Source organism: Spinacia oleracea, chromosome 6 (assembly GCF_020520425.1).
Source record: "Spinacia oleracea cultivar Varoflay chromosome 6, BTI_SOV_V1, whole genome shotgun sequence".
Taxonomy (NCBI): Eukaryota; Viridiplantae; Streptophyta; class Magnoliopsida; order Caryophyllales; family Amaranthaceae; genus Spinacia; species Spinacia oleracea.
Window position 1 is genome coordinate 39605683 of NC_079492.1, and position 22409 is coordinate 39628091.

A 22409-nucleotide genomic window follows, 5' to 3' on the forward strand; every position below is an offset into this window, starting at 1 on the left:
AGTCATCTTGCATTCTAGTCGTCTAACGTTTTCTATGCGTCCATCTTTATAGAAAACTCCGACCAGGGACCATTTTCAACTTTTGACATTCAAGTTCACTTGATAGACATTTCTTAGTCAAATGACTGGTCCTGACAGTCTATCTTGAATATATCGTCAAATTGAAGGGACTCATCATTTAATAAACCACAAATTAAATGTAAAAATGAATTCTATTCATTTATTGTGAATGATTAACCAATAATGTTTTACAAAGTATTAAACTCTAAAACTTTAAAACATTAAACAAGGACATCAAAGCCATTCTCCAATATGCTTGATTCCCATAGCTGCAGTGTGCGAGTTGTGCTTCGCCTGCGGCAGAGGTTTAGTCAATGGATCTGATATGTTGTCATCAGTTCCAATCTTGCTTATCTCGACTTCTTTTCTTTCAACGAACTCTCGTAGAAGGTGATATCTACGAAGTACATGCTTGACTCTTTGGTGGTGTCTAGGCTCCTTTGCCTGTGCAATAGCTCCGTTATTATCACAATATAGGGCTATTGGTCCTATAATGGAGGGGACTACACCAAGTTCACCTATGAACTTCCTTAGCCATATAGCTTCCTTTGCTGCTTCATGTGCAGCAATGTACTCCGCTTCAGTTGTAGAATCTGCAATGGTGCTTTGCTTAGCACTTTTCCAGCTTACTGCACCTCCGTTGAGACAGAAGACAAACCCAGACTGTGATCTGAAATCATCTTTGTCGGTTTGGAAACTTGCGTCCGTATAGCCTTTAACAATTATTTCATCATCTCCACCATAGACCAGGAAGTCATCTTTGTGCCTTTTCAGGTACTTCAGAATATTCTTTGCAGCTGTCCAATGTGCCTCTCCTGGGTCTGACTGGTATCTGCTCGTAGCACTGAGTGCGTACGCAACATCCGGGCGTGTACATATCATAGCATACATTATTGAATCAATCAATGATGCATATGGAATCCCACTCATTCGTCTACGCTCATCAAGTGTTTTTGGGCACTGAGTCTTGCTTAGAGTCATTCCATGAGACATGGGTAGGTAGCCTCGCTTGGAGTCTGCCATCTTGAACCTCTCAAGCACCTTATTGATATAAGTGCTTTGACTAAGTCCAATCATCCTTTTAGATATATCTCTGTAAATCTTGATGCCCAATATGTACTGTGCTTCTCCTAGATCTTTCATCGAAAAACAATTCCCAAGCCAAATCTTGACAGAATTCAACATAGGAATGTCATTTCCGATAAGTAATATGTCGTCGACATATAATACTAGAAAAGAATTTTTTCTCCCACTGACCTTCTTGTATACACAAGATTCGTCTGCGTTCTTGATGAAACCAAAGTCCCTGACTGCTTCATCAAACCGTATATTCCAGCTCCTGGATGCCTGCTTCAATCCGTAGATTGATTTCTTTAGCTTGCATACCTTTTTAGCATTCTTTGGATCCTTAAAACCCTCAGGCTGTGTCATAAACACAGTTTCTGTTAAAACGTCGTTTAAGAAAGCGGTTTTGACATCCATCTGCCATATTTGGTAATCGTAATATGCATCGATTGCTAACATTATCCGAATAGACTTTAGCATTGCAACTGGTGAAAAGGTTTCATCGTAATCCACACCGTGGACTTGCCTGTAACCTTTTGCAACCAATCTAGCTTTGAAAACTTCAAGTTTTCCATCCTTGTCCTTTTTCAGTTTGAAAACCCATTTGCTTCCAATGGCTTGGTAGCCATCTGGCAGATCGACCAAATCCCATACTTGGTTTTCTGACATGAAGTCTAATTCAGATTGCATGGCTTCTTGCCATTGCTTGGAGCTAGGGCTCGTCATAGCTTGTTTGTAAGTGGCAGGTTCATCACTTTCAAGTAATAGAACATCATATCTCTCGTTCGTCAAAATACCTAAGTACATTTCCGGTTGAGATCTATATCTCTGTGATCTACGCGGGGTTACATCTCTAGATTGTCCAGGATTCTCACCAGATACTTCTAAAGATCTCTGAGTTTCATCCTGAATGTCATCTTGAGCATTCTCTAGAGTTTGTTGTTCGACTCGAATTTCTTCGAGGTCTACTTTTCTCCCACTTGTCATTTTGGAAATGTGATTCTTTTCCAAAAAGATACCATCTCGAGCAACAAACACCTTGTTCTCAGATGTATTGTAGAAGTAAATACCCCTTTGTTTCCTTTGGATAGGCCACAAGGATACATTTGTCAGATTTTGGATGAAGTTTGTCTGAAATTAATCGTTTAACGTATACTTCACATCCCCAAATCTTAAGAAAAGACACATTTGGAAGCTTTCCAAACCATAACTCATATGGAGTCTTTTCAACAGCTTTAGACGGAGCTCTATTTATAGTGAGTGCAGCTGTATTTAGTGCATGTCCCCAAAATTCTATTGGAAGTTCGGCCTGACCCATCATTGATCTAACCATGTCTAGCAAGGTTCTGTTCCTCCGTTCCGACACACCGTTCCATTGTGGTGTTCCAGGATGAGTCAATTCTAATAGAATTCCACATTCTTTCAGATGGTCATCAAATGCATAGCTCAGATATTCACCGCCTCTATCAGACCGCAGTGCCTTAATCTTCTTGCCTAATTGATTCTCTACTTCACTCGGAAATTCCTTGAATTTGTCAAAGGATTCAGACTTATGCTTCATTAGGTAGACATAACCATATCTACTGAAGTCATCAGTGAAAGTGATAAAGTAGCTGAAACCACCTCTAGCATTTGTAATCATTGGTCCACATACATCTGTATGGATTAAACCCAATAGTTCAGTTGCTCTTTCTCCAACTTTAGAGAAAGGTTGCTTTGTCATTTTGCCAAGTAAACATGATTCGCACTTACCATAATCCTCTAAGTTAAATGGTTCTAGAATTCCTTCCTTTTGAAGTCTTTCCATGCGTTTTAGGTTAATATGGCCTAATCGACAATGCCACAGATAGGTGAGATCTGAATCATCCTTTTTGGCCTTTTTGGTATTTATGTTATAAACTTGTTTGTCGTGATCTAATAAATAAAGTCCATTGACTAATCTAGAAGATCCATAAAACATCTCTTTAAAATAAAACGAACAACTATTGTCTTTTATTAAAAAGGAAAATTCCTTAGCATCTAAGCAAGAAACATAAATGATGTTTTTAGTAAGACTTGGAACATGGAAGCACTCTTCCAGTTCCAATTAATACTAGCCCAGAGGGCAACGACAAATAATAAGTTCCTACAGCTAATGCAGCAATCCGTGCTCCATTTCCCACTCGTAGGTCGACTTCACCCTTGCTTAGCCTTCTACTTCTTCTTAGTCCCTGTGGATTGGAACATAAGTGTGAGCCACAACCTGTATCTAATACCCAAGAAGTTGAATTAGCAAGTATAAAGTCTATAACGAAAATACCTGAAGATGGAACGACTGTTCCGTTCTTCTGATCTTCCTTTAGCTTCAAGCAATCTCTCTTCCAATGCCCCTTCTTCTTGCAATAGAAGCATTCGGATTCAGAAGTGGGTTGACTGACCTTCCTCTTTTCAGACTTGGCGCCAGTTTGCTTAGTTGGGCTGGCCTTGTTGCCACCTTTCTTAGCATTCCTCTTCTTTCCAGATTTCTTGAACTTGCCCCCACGCACCATAAGCACATCTTGCTTATCACTTTTGAGCGTCTTTTCAGCGGTTTTCAGCATACCGTGAAGCTCAGTGAGCGTTTTTTCCAGACTATTCATACTGTAGTTCAGCTTGAACTGATCATACCCGTTATGAAGAGAATGGAGGATGGTGTCTACAGCCATTTCCTGAGAGAACTGCTGATCCAGCCGACTCATATTCTCAATGAGTCCAATCATTTTGAGAACATGTGGACTTACGGGCTCGCCTTTCTTAAGCTTGGTCTCAAGAATTTGCCTATGAGTCTCGAATCTTTCGACCCGAGCCAGATCTTGGAACATGTTCTTTAACACACTGATGATCGTGAAAGCATCTGAGTTGAAGAACGTTTTATGTAGATCTGCACTCATGGTTGCAAGCATTAGACATTTCACATCCTTGTTGGCATCAATCCAATGATTGAGGGCTGCCTAGGTGACCCCTTCGCCTGCGGCTTCGGGCATCGCCTCTTCCAAGACATACTCCTTTTCTTCCTGCATAAGAACTATTTGCAAGTTCCTTTGCCAGTCAAGGAAGTTTTTCCCGTTCAACTTCTCCTTTTCGAGAATTGATCGAATGTTGAATGAATTGTTGTTTGCCATAATTAAAAATACAATTGAAAAAGAATAAACAAATAAATAATCATTCACAGTTTCTCTTAATAAACTTAAATTCTAGCATACATGCATAATTTAATGTTCATTAAGCATTTTATTCAAGTTATGTGTTCCGGCAGGTGTGAGTAAAATGATTCCAATATCCTAAAACCCATTGAAGAATTAAGCACATATGTATTTAGACTCAATTCTAAAATCTTTTAGGTAAGCAAAAGCCTTTTTCTAATAGTCTAGAAACTACTCTTGGTTGATAGGTACGTCTAAGAACTTATTAGGTAAACCTATCGATTTTGCCACGACATAAAAGGACTCCTTACTTACATCGTTGAGTTTCACCAAAACTAACATGTACTCACAATTATTTGTGTACCTTACCCCTTTAGGATCAATAAGTAACACCTCGCTGAGCGTAATCTATTACTAGATTGATGTAAAGGTTATCCAAGTAAGTGTTATTTTGGCATGGCACCTTTTAACTCAATTTTTAAGTTCGGAACTTAAGGCTCTTACTATGTTGGTTAGATTTTAAGTGAACTAAAATCCTTAATCATGCAACATAATCAAGCCACAATCTCATGCATATTTAAGACATATTTAAAAGCAATAAATAACTTAAAGCATGCATAAGATAATTGTGATCTAGTATGGCCCGACTTCATCTTGAAGCTTCAACTTCAAAGTCCGTCTTGAAAATGGATGGAAACTTCGTCTTGAATTTCACCGTGGGAGGCTCCATTTTCTTCAAACAGGATCAACTATAATTAAACTAATTACAACTATTTGATGGTACGCAGACCATATTTGAATTGAAAAACAAATTTGGTGCTTTAGACCAATTACATTCAAATTAATGGTACGCAGACCATATTTTCTATCCTATTTGGGTCATACTAGTCACTTCATAACCTGCAAAACAATACATATACAATATATACCATTCCCCCATTCATTATCATGAATGGCCCACATAATTGGTTAGTAAAAACACATTGTATGCATCACATAAATATTTGCAGCAATTAATCAAGGGCACCAATAATCTACCAATTATTCAGTCCTTATTAATTCCAATCAAGTTGTTTAACCTTAAAGGATTTGTAGACCTGGTCAAGAGTTTATGACTAAAATTTCTCCCACTTAAACCAATAAATTCATATGCTTTACTAATTTTAAACATAAAAATGTATTTCTAGTCTAACCGGAAACATACAAATTTAATTAAAATTTAAAGCTCATATAAATTTATAATTGAATCCATTTTATTTAATTTATTTTTCAGTTGAATTAAATGCATTTAAATTAATTCAATGTTTAATTTTAGTAAAATAATTAGTATAAATAAATTTTATAATAATTATAATATTCAAAATTAAAATCCGAGAAAACAATTTAAATTATTAAATTTAAAATTAATTAAAATTATTTCCGAACTGAAATTCCTAAATTAATATCAAAACGTTTCAATCATCTCAAGACGAGGCACTTGAGCTTGCGCCCAAGCCCCATCGAGCTACGAGGCCGCATCGCCCCGCACGACTAATCGTATGGCATACGCGAGCAGGCCACACGCAACGCAGCAAGCCCAGGCCACGATACGCGCATCCCGCTCACTTCGACGCGTCTGGATGCTTCGCTGGGCGTTGTGGCGCAGCATGCTCGCTGCCCACACGCGACTGCTCGCCTGGCTTGCGCCATGCCATCGCCCTTGCCCCTTCGCCCATTGTGCACACGGCACTCGACACAAGGGCAGCGTGTTGCCTTGTGCTCGTGCGCCATGGCCCTTGCTCGCTGCATTGTACCGCATGGGCGACGAGCTCCCTTGCTCGTCGTCGCATGCCCGCACTCTACAACACCCCTTAAGGGTAACACGTAGCGTCCATTGCTTTGTGCATGCAAGATTTATAGGCGTGCTTTATAAAAATTTAAAATTTTTAATTCAAAATTAATGACAAATTAATAAATCATATTTATTTCATAATTTTAGGGCGAAAAATCGAAAATTTATTAATCAATTAATTTCCGATTAACATGGATTCAAATCTAGGTCATAAAAATTTAAAATTTAACATAAATTAACAATTTTTATGGTGAATTTTAATCATGGATACTAATTAAATTATTAATTAATTATGAAAAACAAATCAATTCTAAATTATTCGAATTTCAACAAATTAATCATAATTACAAATTAGGTTGTATAATTAACAAGTCTAGGCATTCATAATTGTTAAACATATACTGTAGGTCAATCAAAAAATTAAGATTTATCAACAAGAATCGCAAATACTTAATTTAACATCTTAAATTTACAAACTTTTGCGTTCGAAAAACTAAAACCTCCGAAAAGTCATAGTTAGGCTTCGAATTTGGAAATTCTGGTTTTCGGCGAAAATATTGTTTTTGTCAAAATTTTAGAATGCCTTTTACATGCGGAATTGACACAAAAATCACTCGATTTGGATAAGTAACGAAGAAACTGCCATAAAACTGCGTACATATAATTAAATAAACGCAATTTGCAATTAATTACGAAAATTAATCACCCCTTTAATTCTTTGCAAATTTGTAAAATTTAACTATGTTCATGCAATTTAGATTATGAAAATAATAAGAGGCTCGTGATACCACTGTTGGGTTATGATACATATGAATAAACATAAATCATGCGGAAAAACCATAAAGCCAGGAAACATATTATTTACACATAATCATTTAGCATAATTCAGATGCATACACTTTGTGGCGTGCCCTCCCTAGCTGCGCCCGAACCGAACAAGAACAAGTCTTTAGGACTCCAAGTGTCGTCCCTCCGTAGATAGTCCACAGCACGTCTGGATCCGCCTTAAGCTTGACCAACTAGAATCGCCCTTAAGGTACTATAAATTTCGGCTAATAGGGCAAGTGTTTGTGGCTGATTTTTGCTTCAAAATCTTACCTTTGAATACTTCAATTCTCGATGTAAATATGTGAACATAGGCACCTATTTATAGAGTTATGGAAAAGGACTTGGAATCCTATTAGGATACTAATTTATTTAATTAGAATCTTATGAAAACTCTATTAAACAAATTCTATCGTTATTAAGATTAGGATTTAATCATATGACGAATCCCGGTAGCCTTAGGATTCGAGTAACGCACTTTGAGTGACACGCTAGCACCGCACGCAGGCCTTGCGACCTACACACAGCGCCAGCCCACTTGTCGCAGCCCCGCGCGCGCGCCAAGACCATTGCTGGGCCTGGCCTTGCGCTGGGCCTGGCGTGGCTTGGCAGCGTGTGTTTGGTGCGCTTCGACTTGCTGGGCGATGTTAGGTTATGATACATATGACAATTCATAAATCATGCGGAAAAACCATTTAGCCAGGAATACATATTATTTACACATAATCATATAGCATAGTTTAGATGCATACTCTTTGTTGCGTGCCTTCCCTAGCTGCGCCCGAACCGAACAAGAACAAGTCTTTAGGACTCCAAGTGTCGCCCCTCCGTAGATAGTCCACAGCACGTCCGGATCCGCCTTAAGATTGACCAACTAGAATCGCCCTTAAGGTACTAATAATTTTCGGCACTTTTAGGCAAGGAATGTGACTGAATTTTTCTCTCAAAAACTCACTTTGAATACTTGAATACTTGTTATAAATTGTGAACCCAGGCCACATATTTATAGGGGTATGGAAAGAGAATTGGAATCCTATTAGGATACGAATTAATTAAATTAGAATCCTAATGAAACTCTTATTTAATTAATTTATCAAATAGGATTAGGAATTTAATCATTAAACGAATCCTGTACGTTTTAGGTTTCGTATGTGAACACAAACACCCACGCACGCACAGCAGCCCACGAGGGGCGCCATGCGCGCGCGCGCACAGCCCGAGCAACGCAGCCCACGACTGCCGCAGCCTTGGGCGCGCGCTGGGCCTGCCTTGCGGTGGGCCTGGCGCAGCCTTGGGCTGGCGTGTTGTGGCGCGCGTTTCCCTTGCTGGACGTGGGCCTGGCTTCGTGCTGGGCCTTCGTCTAGCAAGCTCGTCCGATGCAAATTCGTACGACGCGCTTCCGATTAATTTTCCGATTCCGGAATTCATTTCCGATACGAACAATATTTAACATTTCCGATTCCGGAATTTATTTCCGTTTCGAACAAATATTTAATATTTCCGTTTCCGGAATTATTTTCCGATTCCGATAATATTTCCGTTTCAAATATTTTTGAATAAAGGCATTGAAAAGGATCCAAATCAAATATTTTTTGAGACAGTTGGTGGGAGAAAGAAGGGAAAGGTCCATGGCTTGGGGAGTGGCTCTCCTTTGTATTATGCACCACCTTTGAGGGGTGGTGGTTCTTCTAGCTCATACATACCTTCCCTTTATTCGCAATTTCAACAACAATTTACCCAAAAGACCCAAGAGTTGGAGGCAACACAAGCCCAGATACTAAGGGAGAGAGAAGAAGAAAGACTGGAGCGACAAAGGGAGAAGGAAGAGCTACAAAGGGAGAAGGAAGAGCTACAAAGGGAGAGAGATGCAGAGCGACTTGAGCACCAAAGGGAGAAACAAGAAAAAGAAGAAAATGATAGGGCCCAAGCAAAGGTGATTGCGGAGTTGAAAGAGGCAATGGAGAACTATGGAAGGATGTTCAATCAGTGTAGTCAATTTCAGTCTCAGGACCGTCGAGGTCCCCCCGGCGGAGGGGCAGGGCTAGGCACACCTACGGGCTAGATTTTCAAACACATTTTGTATATATTTATGTATTAACTCGTAGTAATGCATTATATATTTCTATCAGTATGAACAAGTTTGTTAATATTACCAGGAATATATTTCTATCAGTAGATCGTGTTTTGAATATTGTGGTCGCAGGAATATATTGAATATTGTGTTCGCAGGAATATATTGAATATTGTGGTCGCAGGAATTATATTGAATAGCAGGAAATTGAATATTGTGGTTAACGACCACTTAAATAGTCGTAATTTTCCACTTAAATTGAATATATTGAATATTTGATATGTTAACGACCACTTAAATAGTCGTAATTTTCCAAATGTGGCTTTGCTGGATTTGAAGTTTTCCGACTACATTTGTAGTCGCTAAATTCCGACTATATAAGTAGTCGCTAAAATAAGACTACATAAGTAGTCGCTAAAATACGACTACAAATGTAGTCGCAAATTTAACGACCACAAAAATAGTCGCTAAATTTCCGACTACAGCTGTAGTCGTATTTTAGCGACTACTTTTGTGGTCGTTAAATTTGCGACCACAAATGTAGTCGCTAAATTACGACTAAAGTTGTAGTCGGAAATTTAGCGACTACTTTTGTAGTCGGAAATTTAGAAACCAATTGTTAGTCGGTAAAGTAGTCGGTGAACTTTACCGACCAAATTTTAGTCGTAAATTCCTAATATTCCGACCAGAAGTTTTCCGACTACGTTCTACCGACTACTTTCAGTCGCAAACGTTTTTAGCAACTATTTTCACCTTTTTTCCGACTACATTTAGCGGTCGAAAAATTGGTGATTTCTTGTAGTGCTACAAGCTCTTGTAAGGCAAGGTCTTTTTTCTTATGCATTAACTGATTACGAAAATCTTTCCAAGAGGGTGGCAGTTTCTCAATTAAAACAATAGCAAGTGTAATATCACAAATACCCAAACCCTCGGCAGCCATAGCAATGCAAATATTCTCATAAGCATGAATCTGATCAATAATTGGTTTATCATCTTGAACTTGAAAACCTAACCACTTACTAACACAATAATGTTTATTACCAGCATCATCAGTTCCATACTTCTTTTCTAATGCATCCCAAATATCCCTAGCATGACCAAACCCCATATAGATATTAAGCAATGCATTCGACATATGATGCAGCAACATGCCCTTACATGTCCTATCATCTTTAGCAAATTTCAACTCAAAATCATGCAATTCAGTTTCATCATCAGGTTCGACAACATCACCAAGCACATAAGCAATCTCAATTTGTTCTAAATAAAATCGCATCCTAACAGCCCAAAGTTACAACAATGACATAACCAAAACGGTCCAGTTACCAAAAAGAATAGGGTTGACCCACAAAACCCACCCCACGCACGCGAACCGCATTTCCAAGTACCAAGTACCATGGCCCATGGCCCACGGCCCGGCCCGGCGCGCGGGCGTGTGTGATATGTGTCCACCCATACCACTCTCACACTTCTTAAACAAGAGTTACACCCATTCCCCAATTCACTCTCTTTTTCCTTTGTGTTTCCTAATGAGAATTTCCAACAATTGTTTAGTATGGAAGTGTTCGGAAATATGTTTGTGTATTGTAACAAATTTTGAAATGATGTTGTAACTTTAAAATGTGTTTTGTATTTGTTTTGCTGGCAATTGATTATGAACGGATATGGAAAAGTGGGCAAGGTACAAAAAGTGAAAATGTACTGTAATTAAGTTAAGACCGAAATGGTCGAATATGTGTGATGCATTGTGTATGTGATAAATTACGGTTGTGTCCAAGTATGTTCTTGCCACTGATTTGTGAAGGAAATAAACAATATCAGCGATATGTTTCAATTATAAACAGTCTTTTATCCGAACAATTGCCGTGTGTTGTTTTGAAAACAATGGTACGAGATTTATATACTTCGACTAGTGGTACGAGGTAAATATACTTCGGCTAGTAGTACGAGGTAAATAAACTTCTTCTTTGACCCGTACGAGGTATTGTTATTAAACTACAAAAAATTAAAAAACTGTAATAACATTATCTCGTACGATTGAAAGTCTTTAATGACAAGAAAGCATTAAAAACAAAACCAGAATTATGCTAGATAATGGCGGGACTTGATGACCGAAGTTAAAGTATGTAGTGGTCCAGTGGAGTAGTTGGAATAATGGTAGATTGTGTCATAGCTCACAGTGTACGCTTTCATAAGCTTTTGGAATTAAAAACTTAATAAAGAAGTAATTACTCATCTTATGACCTTAAAAATGGCGTGGGTTTGTACAATTAATTTAAAGGATTATTTTTACGTGGACCTGGTCCATAATAAATTAATACGGATTTAAAATTAATAATTTTTTCTAGCATTCGTTATACACTTATACATATATAGATATCTTTATTGTTCATATAGTAACTATAATAAATTAAACACCAAAATTCTTAGATGGGTGATGATAAATGTCGTAAGTTGCTACAACATTTAGTTGTCATCATAATTGTCGGAGTTTAATTGGTACATATAAAGCGCCACGTAATATATTCGTCATCAGAATATTTTTACTACCAATACAATATTTTTATTATAAAAATATGCAAATAAAGTAGTCCATATAAAGAAGGAAATAAATTAGAACATTAAGATTTTCCTACCTCTTTTTATAACATGTATAATATGTTACATAAGTTAAATATTTTAGTTTCCAATTTAAATCATGACACATAAGCATACCATGTCAACATTGTGACACGGCTTAAAGGTCGCATGTTGCGACCTTTATCATTTTCGTTCTTAGATATAGTAACCATTTTCTCAATCATAGTAACCCTATGTTTATAAAAGCGATTAGTGTGTTAAAATAACATTATTCAAGCACAACATATATTAACAACACCAATTATATTAACAATAATTTTTCATAATAATCCTAATAAACATATCATAATAAATTACACACAAGTTTTTAACATTTTTTTAGACATGGTCCACAATAAATTTAGTGTGCACCGGGTTCATTTAAGAATTGGTGTAATTTAAACTAGCTCTTGAGAGCGATTATATTATACGAAGTACAATATTAGGTTATGTGCATGCACTGATATTTAAAACTTATTTGACTAATTTCTATTACTATATACTAAAAGAGACACCAGGAATGACACGTGTCAATTCCTGGTGCGATTTTTTCCCGCTAAAAATCCTTTCCTAAAAAAAATATTTACTTTATTCTATTTTTATTTTCTCTCCTTTTATATAAATGTTTATAAATAGAAAAAATTATAAGATTATTAAATATGACATTATTAAACAATTTTGGTAATATTTAGTCAGATCTTCATATCAATAATAATATTTTATTCATATTAAGCATATCAAATATTTAATTCGCTCAAATCATCATATTAAACATATAAAATATATAATACGTAATAGAGCGAAAATTATATATTATATGATAAAATGAGTACGTTCGAGATTTATTAATTACGCAATAGATTTAAGGGATAAATATTTCAATTAAAAAAAGATAGTCAGTTAATAATTTTCAAATAACCGTGCGGGCACGGGACCTAATCTAGTTTTTATAATATATACGACTGGAATATTTCGCTCCTAAAAGTTACTGCATAATTAATAAATCTAATTAATCATCTAATCCGGGTGACGGTGTTTGTATCACACTACGTATCACGTATTTTTTTATTGACTAAATTATTGAGTAAATATATTTTCCATTATTAACATAATGATTTGGTTAAAATATAATAATAAAAAAAATCATTTTTAGCAAACTATAATTATGTGACATATATTATTTCCGTTATCTAGAAGCAAATATTTTATTTTCATACATAAACCGTACGTAGACACATAAGGATAGAAAATAAATTAAAAATATAAAGTAGAAATTTTTTAGGGAAAATTTTTTTGGCGAGAAAATTTTGTACAATGAAGTGACACGTGTCATACCTGGTGTTTGTTTTAACATAATGTAATATATAGTGGTTGTTTAGCTGTCTTTTGAATTTCTAATTTTATTGAGGACTTGATGTAATTTAATGAGAATATATAATTTAAATAGAGCTAAATTTTGAAGGTTGAAAGAATACATAAATAAAAAAAATATGTAAATTAATATTGAGCGCTAAAGATGGAGATGAAGTGAAATCGGTTTAATAAATACACGAATTAATTGGTGAATTGATGTTGAATGAGGGAGATGAAGTGGAATCGGTTGAATAAATATACGAACTAAATGGTGAATTGATGTTGAATGAGGAAGATGAAGTGGAATCGGTTACGGTACCGTTTTCTCACCTCTGTTAATCTAATATATATATATATATATATATATATATATATATATATATATATATATATATATATATATATATATATATATATATATATAAATTAGATTAACAGAGGTGAAAAAAACAGAGGTGAAAAAGAGGTTAACCCTTTAAACCATCTAAAGATTTACTTCGTATTACGTTGCTCATACAAGATTTACTTTATGTCTATTTTATTTAAGTGTTTGTGGTACACACGTATCTTAGAATATAAAAGAAAAATCGTACTCCGTAAAAAACATAAAAACTAAAATATTTAAATAGACAAAACAGGTCAAGTAATGTTGTAAATATGTATTATAATAATGGGCTATAGTATCTTTTGTAATTTGGTTCGTTTTGGGGGGGGGGGGGGGGGGGGGAGTTCTCGGTAGGATTGTACTCGGAAGTGGTAGCCTAGTTTCATTTTTGCGTAGTCTTGTAATAGAACTCTTCGTAATTATCTAAAAAAAACATTATCAAGACCATCTTCAATGGTTGTAGTTATGGACTTGTTAGCAATTTATAAAAGTACCAAACTACTATCTTAACCATTGGAGTGATTTTGATAAAATAGCTTGTGCAAGCAAATTAGCTTGGATCGGACAAGCTAAATTGCTTGGGAAAATCTGCCCAATTGGAATGCATGTTTTAATTAAAATAAAGTTTAAAATTAAATGATTAATTGAATTGTGAACCTAATTTAATAGCAAGCTAGTTTGGTAAATTAGTTTGCCATTTGAACATTAAACTAACTAGAAAATAAAATTTTAATTGACTTAACAAGCTACTTTAACAATTACTCACCGTTGAGGTTGCTCTAATCATCTTTCTCCCTCTAAAATTGGGGGCTTATCTCACTAGAAAGTGAGTCATTGTGTTATTATAGCACTAGTCTTATATGCACGCGATGCGTGCAGGATTATAAAAACTTAAAATTGTATTACAACCACTAAATATAAAATTAATTAAAAAACTGTTCAGAAAGTTTATATTTAAAAAGATTAAGATTATACTATGTGATCATACATCTAAATAGTGAAACAGAGTAATCGTGCCTTTACATGACAAAGAATCTAACTATTAGTACCAAAATATAAATTCTGAAATTCCATCATATACCTAAGAGTCGAGCAATTAAACAGGAAGACTAACTTCACCTTCTCTAAGCAGTACAGAAACACTACTTTTTTCTTACTAGCTTCATAAATGTTGCACTGAGAGTATACCTAAGAGCAGAAGAGAATGTCACAGTCGAGCAGTTAAACAGGGAGACTAACTTCTAGAAGAGAGATGATATTATTGAGGTTATAGCTCAGAACATGAGATTCTACACTGGCACAAACAACATCAACCTCTGGTGTAATTATTGTAAAGATGAGCTTTTCTAAATCTCAAGCGAGGATGTCTCTGTCGAGTTCCATCAAAAAAGCAATGGTGAATAGTCACCCGAATGCATCCACATAAGAAGAAGGATTTGCTCCAATGAACATTATTTTTTCAAGCTGAGAGAAATGACATATGCGGAGCATAAGAGAGACATTAAACTAACTAACTATGCTAGTATATTACTCCCTCTGTCCAAAAACAACAACCAGGTGTTGAGCAATGAAAATGTAACTTTATGAGGAATTCAACGTAAATATTGCAAGTAAAAGTTCCAAAACTTCACTTAAAAGTCATACCTCGCAGCTCAAATAGCAAAATTAATATTATCTTACGCTATGTTTGGTTAGAAGGTCTAACAGAATCTTAACCAAGGTTTGTCTAACCAGTATAAACATTGGTTATGATATTTCACGTTTAGTATAAAGCATTGCCTTAAGATGTAGGAAAAAATAACCTTTAATGGCAGTTCATTTATTGAAAAAAAATCAGACGGAATGAATAAATGATCTTGCAAGTAGAATAAGTTTCAAGAGCCACTAACTGACCTAGAAATAGTGATATCAGTACTTTGCCTGGTGATGTCTATGAGGCCATCATCATAATCAAGCAAGGTGCAACGATCAATCCATATATGCTTAGAATTAGGTTTGATATGAATGAAGGAAATAATGCCCTTGGTCCAAGTATGCATTTAATGTTAAGTCTAATAAATGCGGTTCAGTATTAATTAACAAGTTAATAATTCAGTGAGATCAAGTGAGCTGAATGCCTAACTAGAGGCCGCTTCAGTTCAAGTGAAATTAATGATATTAATCCACATCTTACTCTTGACTGAACCCGTAGGGTCACACAAATAGTACGTAAACGGATCAAGTATTTAATGGAATTAAATACTCCATCTATGGATATTCGGAATCGACGGATCTTGGTTTCAGTGGAAGCTGAGATCGTCAAAGGCAAGAAATGAATACTCCGGAAACGATGATATTGCCGGAAACAGAAATATGGATCGTATCGGAAATATAAATATTATCCAAGTCGTAGATGTTGTCGGAAACGGAAACATGGTACGTATCGGAAAATATTATTGGAAATGGAAATATTGCCGGAATCGGAAATATTGCCGGAAACGGTAATATTGTCAGAATCGGAAATATTATCAAAATCGGAAAATAATTCCGGAAACGGAAATATTAAATATTTGTTCGAAACGGAAATTAATTCCGGAATCGGAAATATTAAATATTGTTCGTATCGGAAATGAATACCGGAATCGAGAATTTAATCGGAAGCATATCGTACGAATTAGCACCGGACGAGGCCTGCCAGACGAAGGCCCAAAACGAAGCCGGGCCATCGCCTGAAGGAAATAATGCCCTTCGTCCAAGTATGCATTCAATGTTAAGTCTAATAAATGAGGTTCAGTATTAATTAACAAGTTAATAATTCAATGAGATCAAGTGAGCTGAATGCCTAGCTAGAGGCCGCTTCAGTTCAAGTGGAATTAATGATATTAATCCACAGCTTACTCTTGACTGAACCCGTAGGGTCACACAAATAGTACGTAAACGAATCAAGTATTTAATGGCATTAAATACTCCATCTATGGATATTCGGAATCGACGGATCTTGGTTTCAGTGGGAGCTGAGATCGTCACAGGCAAGAAATGAATACTCCGGAAACGATGATATTGCCGGAAACGGAAATATGGATCATATCGGAAATATAAATATTATCCAAGTCGTAGATGTTGCCGGAAACGGAAACATGGTACGTATCGGGAAATATTATCGGAAATAGAAATATTGTCGGAATCGGAAATATTGCCGGAAACGGAAATATTGTCTGAATCGGAAATATTATCGGAATCGGAAAATAATTCCGGAAACGGAAATATTAAATATTTGTTCGAAACGGAAATAAATTCCGGAATCGGAAATGTTAAATATTGTTCGTATCGGAAATGAATTCCGGAATCGGAAAATTAATCGGAAGCGCGTCGTACGAATTAGCATCGGATGAGCTTGCTAGACGAAGGCCCAGCACGAAGCCAGGCCCACGTCCAGCAAGGGAAACGCGCGCCACAACACGCCAGCCCAAGGCTGCGCCAGGCCCACCGCAAGGCAGGCCCAACGCGCGCCCAAGGCTGCGGCAGTCGTGGGCTGCGTTGCTCGGGCTGTGCGCGCGCGCGCATGGCGCCCCTCGTGGGCTGCTGTGCGTGCGTGGGTGTTTGTGTTCACATACGAAACCTAAAACGTACAGGATTCGTTTAATGATTAAATTCCTAATCCTATTTGATAAATTAATTAAATAAGAGTTTCATTTGGATTCTAATTTAATTAATTCGTATCCTAATAGGATTCCAATTCTCTTTCCATACCCCTATAAATATGTGGCCTGGGTTCACAATTTATAACAAGTATTCAAGTATTCAAAGTGAGTTTTTGAGAGAAAAATTCAGTCACATTCCTTGCCTAAAAGTGCCGAAAATTATTAGTACCTTAAGGGCGATTCTAGTTGGTCAATCTTAAGGCGGATCCGGACGTGCTGTGGACTATCTACGGAGGGGCGACACTTGGAGTCCTAAAGACTTGTTCTTGTTCGGTTCGGGCGCAGCTAGGGAAGGCACTCAACAAAGAGTATGCATCTAAACTATGCTATATGATTATGTGTAAATAATATGTATTCCTGGCTAAATGGTTTTTCCGCATGATTTATGAATTGTCATATGTATCATAACCTAACAGTGGTATCACGAGCCTCTTATTATTTTCATAATCTAAATTGCATAAAAATGGTTAAATATTACAAATTTGCAAGAATTAAAAGGGGTGATTAATTTTCGTAATGGTTAATTAATTGCAAATTGCGTTTATTTAATTATACGTACGCAGTTTTTTGGCAGTTTTTTCGTTACTCATCCAAATCGAGTGATTTTTGTGTCAATTCCGCATGTAAAAAGCATTCTAAAATTTTGACAAAAATAATTTTTTCCTGCCGAACCCAGAATTCTCAAATTCGAAGCCTAACTATGACTTTTCGAAGGTTTTAGTTTTTCGAATGCAAAATTTCGTAAATTTAAGATGTTAAATTAAATATTTGCGATTCTTGTTGATAAATCTTGAATTTTTGATTGACCTACTGTATATGTTTAACAAGTTTGAATGCCTAGCCTTGTTAATTATGCAATCTAATTTGTAATTATGATTAAATTTGTTGAAAATTAGAATAATTTAGAATTAATTTGATTTTCATAATTAATTATAATTTAATTAGATACCTATGATTAAAAACCACCATAAAAATTGTAAATTTATGATAAATTTTAAATTTTTATGACTTAGACTTGAATCCATGTTAATCGGAAATCAATTGAATAATAAATTTTCGATTTTTCGCCCTAAAATTATGAAATTAATATTAATTTATTAATTTGTCATTAATTTTAAATATAAATTTTTTAAATTTTATGCGATTCGTTCATATAACTTGCACGCACAAAGCAATGGACGCTACGTGTTACCCTTAAGGGGTGTTGTATAGTGCGGGCATGCGACGACGAGCAAGTGGGCTCGTCGCCCATGCGGCACGAATGCAATGAGCAAGGGCATGGTGCACGAGCACAAGGCAGCAGCCCTGCCTTGTGTCGTGGGCTATGAGCTATGGACGAATGGGCATGGGCGAAGGCAAGGCACGACAGTCGCGTGTGGGCAGCAAGCGAGCTGCGCCACAACGCGCACTGCCTCGCGCAAGCGCGCGCAGCCTCGCGCGCAGCGAGCGCAAGCTCGCGTGCCACGAGTGCTGCACCCAGCGTCGATGCCGCGCGCAGCGAGCGCTGGCTCGCACCAAGCGAGCGCTGGCGAGTGCACGAAGCGAGCGCTGGCCCGCGTGCAGCGAGCGCTAGCGAGCAAACGCAGCGAGCGATGGCTCGCGTGCATCGAGCGCTGGCGCGCGCGCAGCGATCACATGCTCGTGTGCATCGAGCGCTGGGGCGCGCGCAGCGAGCACCAACTCGAGCGATGGCTTGCGAAGGGTAGAAGCAACAGCTATGCGACGCAGCGCATGGGCTGCGCGCACATGGCCAGCGATGGCTGTGTGCGTGTGGCCCATGGGCGTGCGATGCGTAGGGTGTTTGCGTTGCGATTAGATCGTTTTGAAATTTTAATTTGAAATTTTCAGTTTACGTAATTTTAATTAATTTTAAAATTAATAATTTAAATTATTTTCTTGGATTTTAATTTTGAATATTGTAATTATAATAGATTTTATTTATTCTAATTATTTTACTAAAATTAAAATCATGAATTAATTTAAATACGACTGAAATTAAATTAAACTTTATGGATTCAATTATAAATTTATATGAGCTTTAAATTTTAATTAAATTTGTATGTTTCCGGTTAGACTATAAATACATTTTTATGTTTAAAATTAGTAAAGCATATGAATTTATTGGTTTAAGTGGGAGCCCTTTTAGTCATAAACTCTTGATTAGGTCTACAAATCCTTAAGGTTAAAACAACTTGATTAGAATTAATAAGGACTGAATAATTGGTAGATTATTGGTGCCCTTGATTAATTGCTGCAAATGTTTACGTGATGCATAATGTGTTTTACTAACCAGCTATGTGGGCCATTCATGATAATGAATGGGTGAATGGTATATATTGTATATGTACTGTTTTGCAGGTTATGAAGTGACTAGTATGGCCCAAATAGGATAGAAAATATGGTCTGCGTACCATTAATTTGAATGTAATTGGTCTAAAGTACCAAAGTCGTTTTTCAATTCAAATATGGTCTGCGTACCATCAAATAGTTGTAATTAGTTTTAATTATAGCTTATCCTATTTGAATAAAATGGTGCCTCCCACGGAGATTTTCAAGACGGACTTTGAAGTTGAAGCTTCAAGATGAAGTCGGGCCATACTAGATCACATTTATCTTATGCATGTTTTAAGTTATTTATTGCTTTTAAATATGTCTTAAAATGCATGAGATTAAAAGCTTGATTATGTTGCATGATTAAGGATTTTAGTTCACTTAAAATCTAACCAACATAGTAAGAGCCTTAAGTTCCAAACTTAAAAATTGAGTTATAAGGTGCCATGCCAAAATATACAATTGCTTGGATATCCTTTACATCAATCTAGTAATAGTTTTCGCTCAGCGAGGTGTTACTTATTGGTCCTAAAGGGGCAAGGTACACAAATAATTGTGAGTACATGTTAGTTTTGGTGAAACTCAACGATATAAGTAAGGAGTCCTTTTATGTCGTGGCAAAATCGATAGGTTTACCTAATAAGTTCTTAGACGTACCTATCAACCAAGAATAGTTTCTAGACTATTAGCAAAAGGCTTTTGCTTACCTAAGATGTTTTAGGATTAAGTCGACAAACTGTGCTTAGTTCTTCAATGATTTTAGGATCTTGGAATCATTTTATTCACACCTGCCGGAACACATGACTTGAATAAAATGCTTAATAAACATTGAATTATGCATGTATGCTAGAATTTAAGTTTATTAAGAGAAACTGTGAATGGTTATTTATTTCTTTATTCTTTTCAATTGTAGTTTTTTAATATGGCAAACAACAATTCATTCAACATTCGATCAATTCTCGAAAAGGAGAAGTTGAACGGGAAAAACTTCCTTGACTGGCAAAGGAACTTGCAAATAGTTCTTATGCAGGAAGAAAAGGAGTATGTCCTAGAAGAGGCGATGCCCGAAGCCGCAGGCGACGGGGTCACTCAGGCAGCCCTCAATCGTTGGATTGATGCCAACAAGGATGTGAAATGTCTAATGCTCGCCACCTTGAGTGCGGATCTGCAGAAAACGTTCATCAACTCAGATGCTTTCACAATCATCAGTGAGTTGAAGAACATGTTCCAAGATCTGGCTCGAGTCGAAAGATTCGAGTATCATAGGCAAATTCTTGAGACCAAGCTTAAGAAAGGCGAGCCCGTAAGTCCACATGTTCTCAAAATGATTGGACTCATTGAGAATATGAGTCGGCTGGATCAGCAATTTTCTCAGGAAATGGCTATAGACACCATCCTCCATTCTCTTCATAGCGGGTATGATCAGTTCAAACTGAACTACAGTATGAATAGTCTGGACAAAACGCTCACTGAGCTTCACGGTATGCTGAAGACCGCTGAAAAGACGCTCAAAAGTGATAAGCAGGATGTGCTTATGGTGCGTGGGGGCAAGTTCAAGAAATCTGGAAAGAAGAGGAATGCTAAGAAAGGTGGCAACAAGGCCAGCCCAACTAAGCAAACTGGCGCCAAATCTGTAAAGAGGAAGGTCAGTCAACCCACTTCTGAATCCGAATGCTTCTACTGCAAGAAGAAGGGGCATTGGAAGAGAGATTGCTTGAAGCTAAAGGAAGATCAGAAGAACGGAACAGTCGTTCCATCTTCAGGTATTTTCGTTATAGACTGTATACTTGCTAATTCAACTTCTTGGGTATTAGATACAGGTTGTGGCTCAAACTTATGTTCCAATCCACAGGGACTAAGAAGAAGTAGAAAGTTAAGCAAGGGTGAAGTCGACCTACGAGTGGGAAATGGAGCACGGATTGCTGCATTAGCTGTAGGAACTTACTATTTGTCGTTGCCCTCCGGGCTAGTTTTGGAACTGGAAGAATGTTTCCATGTTCCAAGTCTTACTAAAAACATCATTTCAGTTTCTTGCTTAGATGCTAAGGATTTTCCTTTTTAATAAAAGACAATAGTTGTTCGTTTTATTTTAAAGAGATGTTTTATGGATCTGCTAGATTAGTCAATGGACTTTATTTATTAGATCACGACAAACAAGTATATAACATAAATACCAAAAAGGCCAAAAAGGATGATTCAGATCTCACCTATCTGTGGCATTGTCGATTAGGTCATATAAACTTGAAACGCTTAGAAAGACTTCAAAAGGAAGGAATTCTAGAACCATTTGACTTAGAGGATTATGGTAAATGCGAATCATGTGTACTTGGAAAAATGACAAAGCAACCTTTCTCTAAAGTTGGAGAAAGAGCAAATGAACTATTGGGTTTAATCCATACAGATGTATGTGGACCAATGAGTACAAATGCTAGAGGTGGTTTCAGTTACTTTGTCACTTTCACTGATGACTTCAGTAGATATGGTTATGTCTACCTAATGAAGCATAAGTCTGAATCCTTTGACAAATTCAAGGAATTTCAGAGTGAAGTAGAGAATCAATTAGGCAAGAAGATTAAGGCACTGCGGTCTGATAGAGGCGGGAATATCTGAGCTATGAATTTGATGACCATCTGAAAGAATGTGGAATTCTATCAGAATTGACTCCTCCAGGAACACCACAATGGAACGGTGTGTCGGAACGGAGGAACAGAACCTTGCTAGACATGGTCAGGTCAATGATGGGTCAGGCCAAACTTCCATTAGAATTTTGGGGACATTCACTAAATACAGCTGCACTCACTATAAATAGAGCTCCGTCTAAAGCTGTCGAAAAGACTCCATACGAATTATGGTTTGGAAAGCCTCCAAATGTGTCTTTTCTTAAGATTTGGGGGTGTGAAGTATACGTCAAACGATTAATTTCAGACAAACTTCATCCAAAATCTGACAAATATATCCTTGTGGGCTACATTGAAAACCTATTTAATGATTCATATGAGTAGTTATGTACGCCTAAGGGTCATTTGGG

General features: G+C 36.7%; 1 protein-coding gene across 1 annotated transcript in view; it reads left to right on the top strand.

The window, feature by feature from the left end:
• The window catches only part of LOC130463083 (uncharacterized), a 36240-nt gene extending 27236 nt beyond the window's left edge, over window positions 1-9004 (top strand). The window contains exon 5 of the mRNA XM_056832120.1: window positions 8544-9004. Within this exon, the coding sequence (XP_056688098.1) occupies window positions 8544-9004 (461 nt within the window). The remainder of the gene's footprint in view (window positions 1-8543) is intronic.
• Window positions 9005-22409: the final 13405 nt, after the last annotated feature.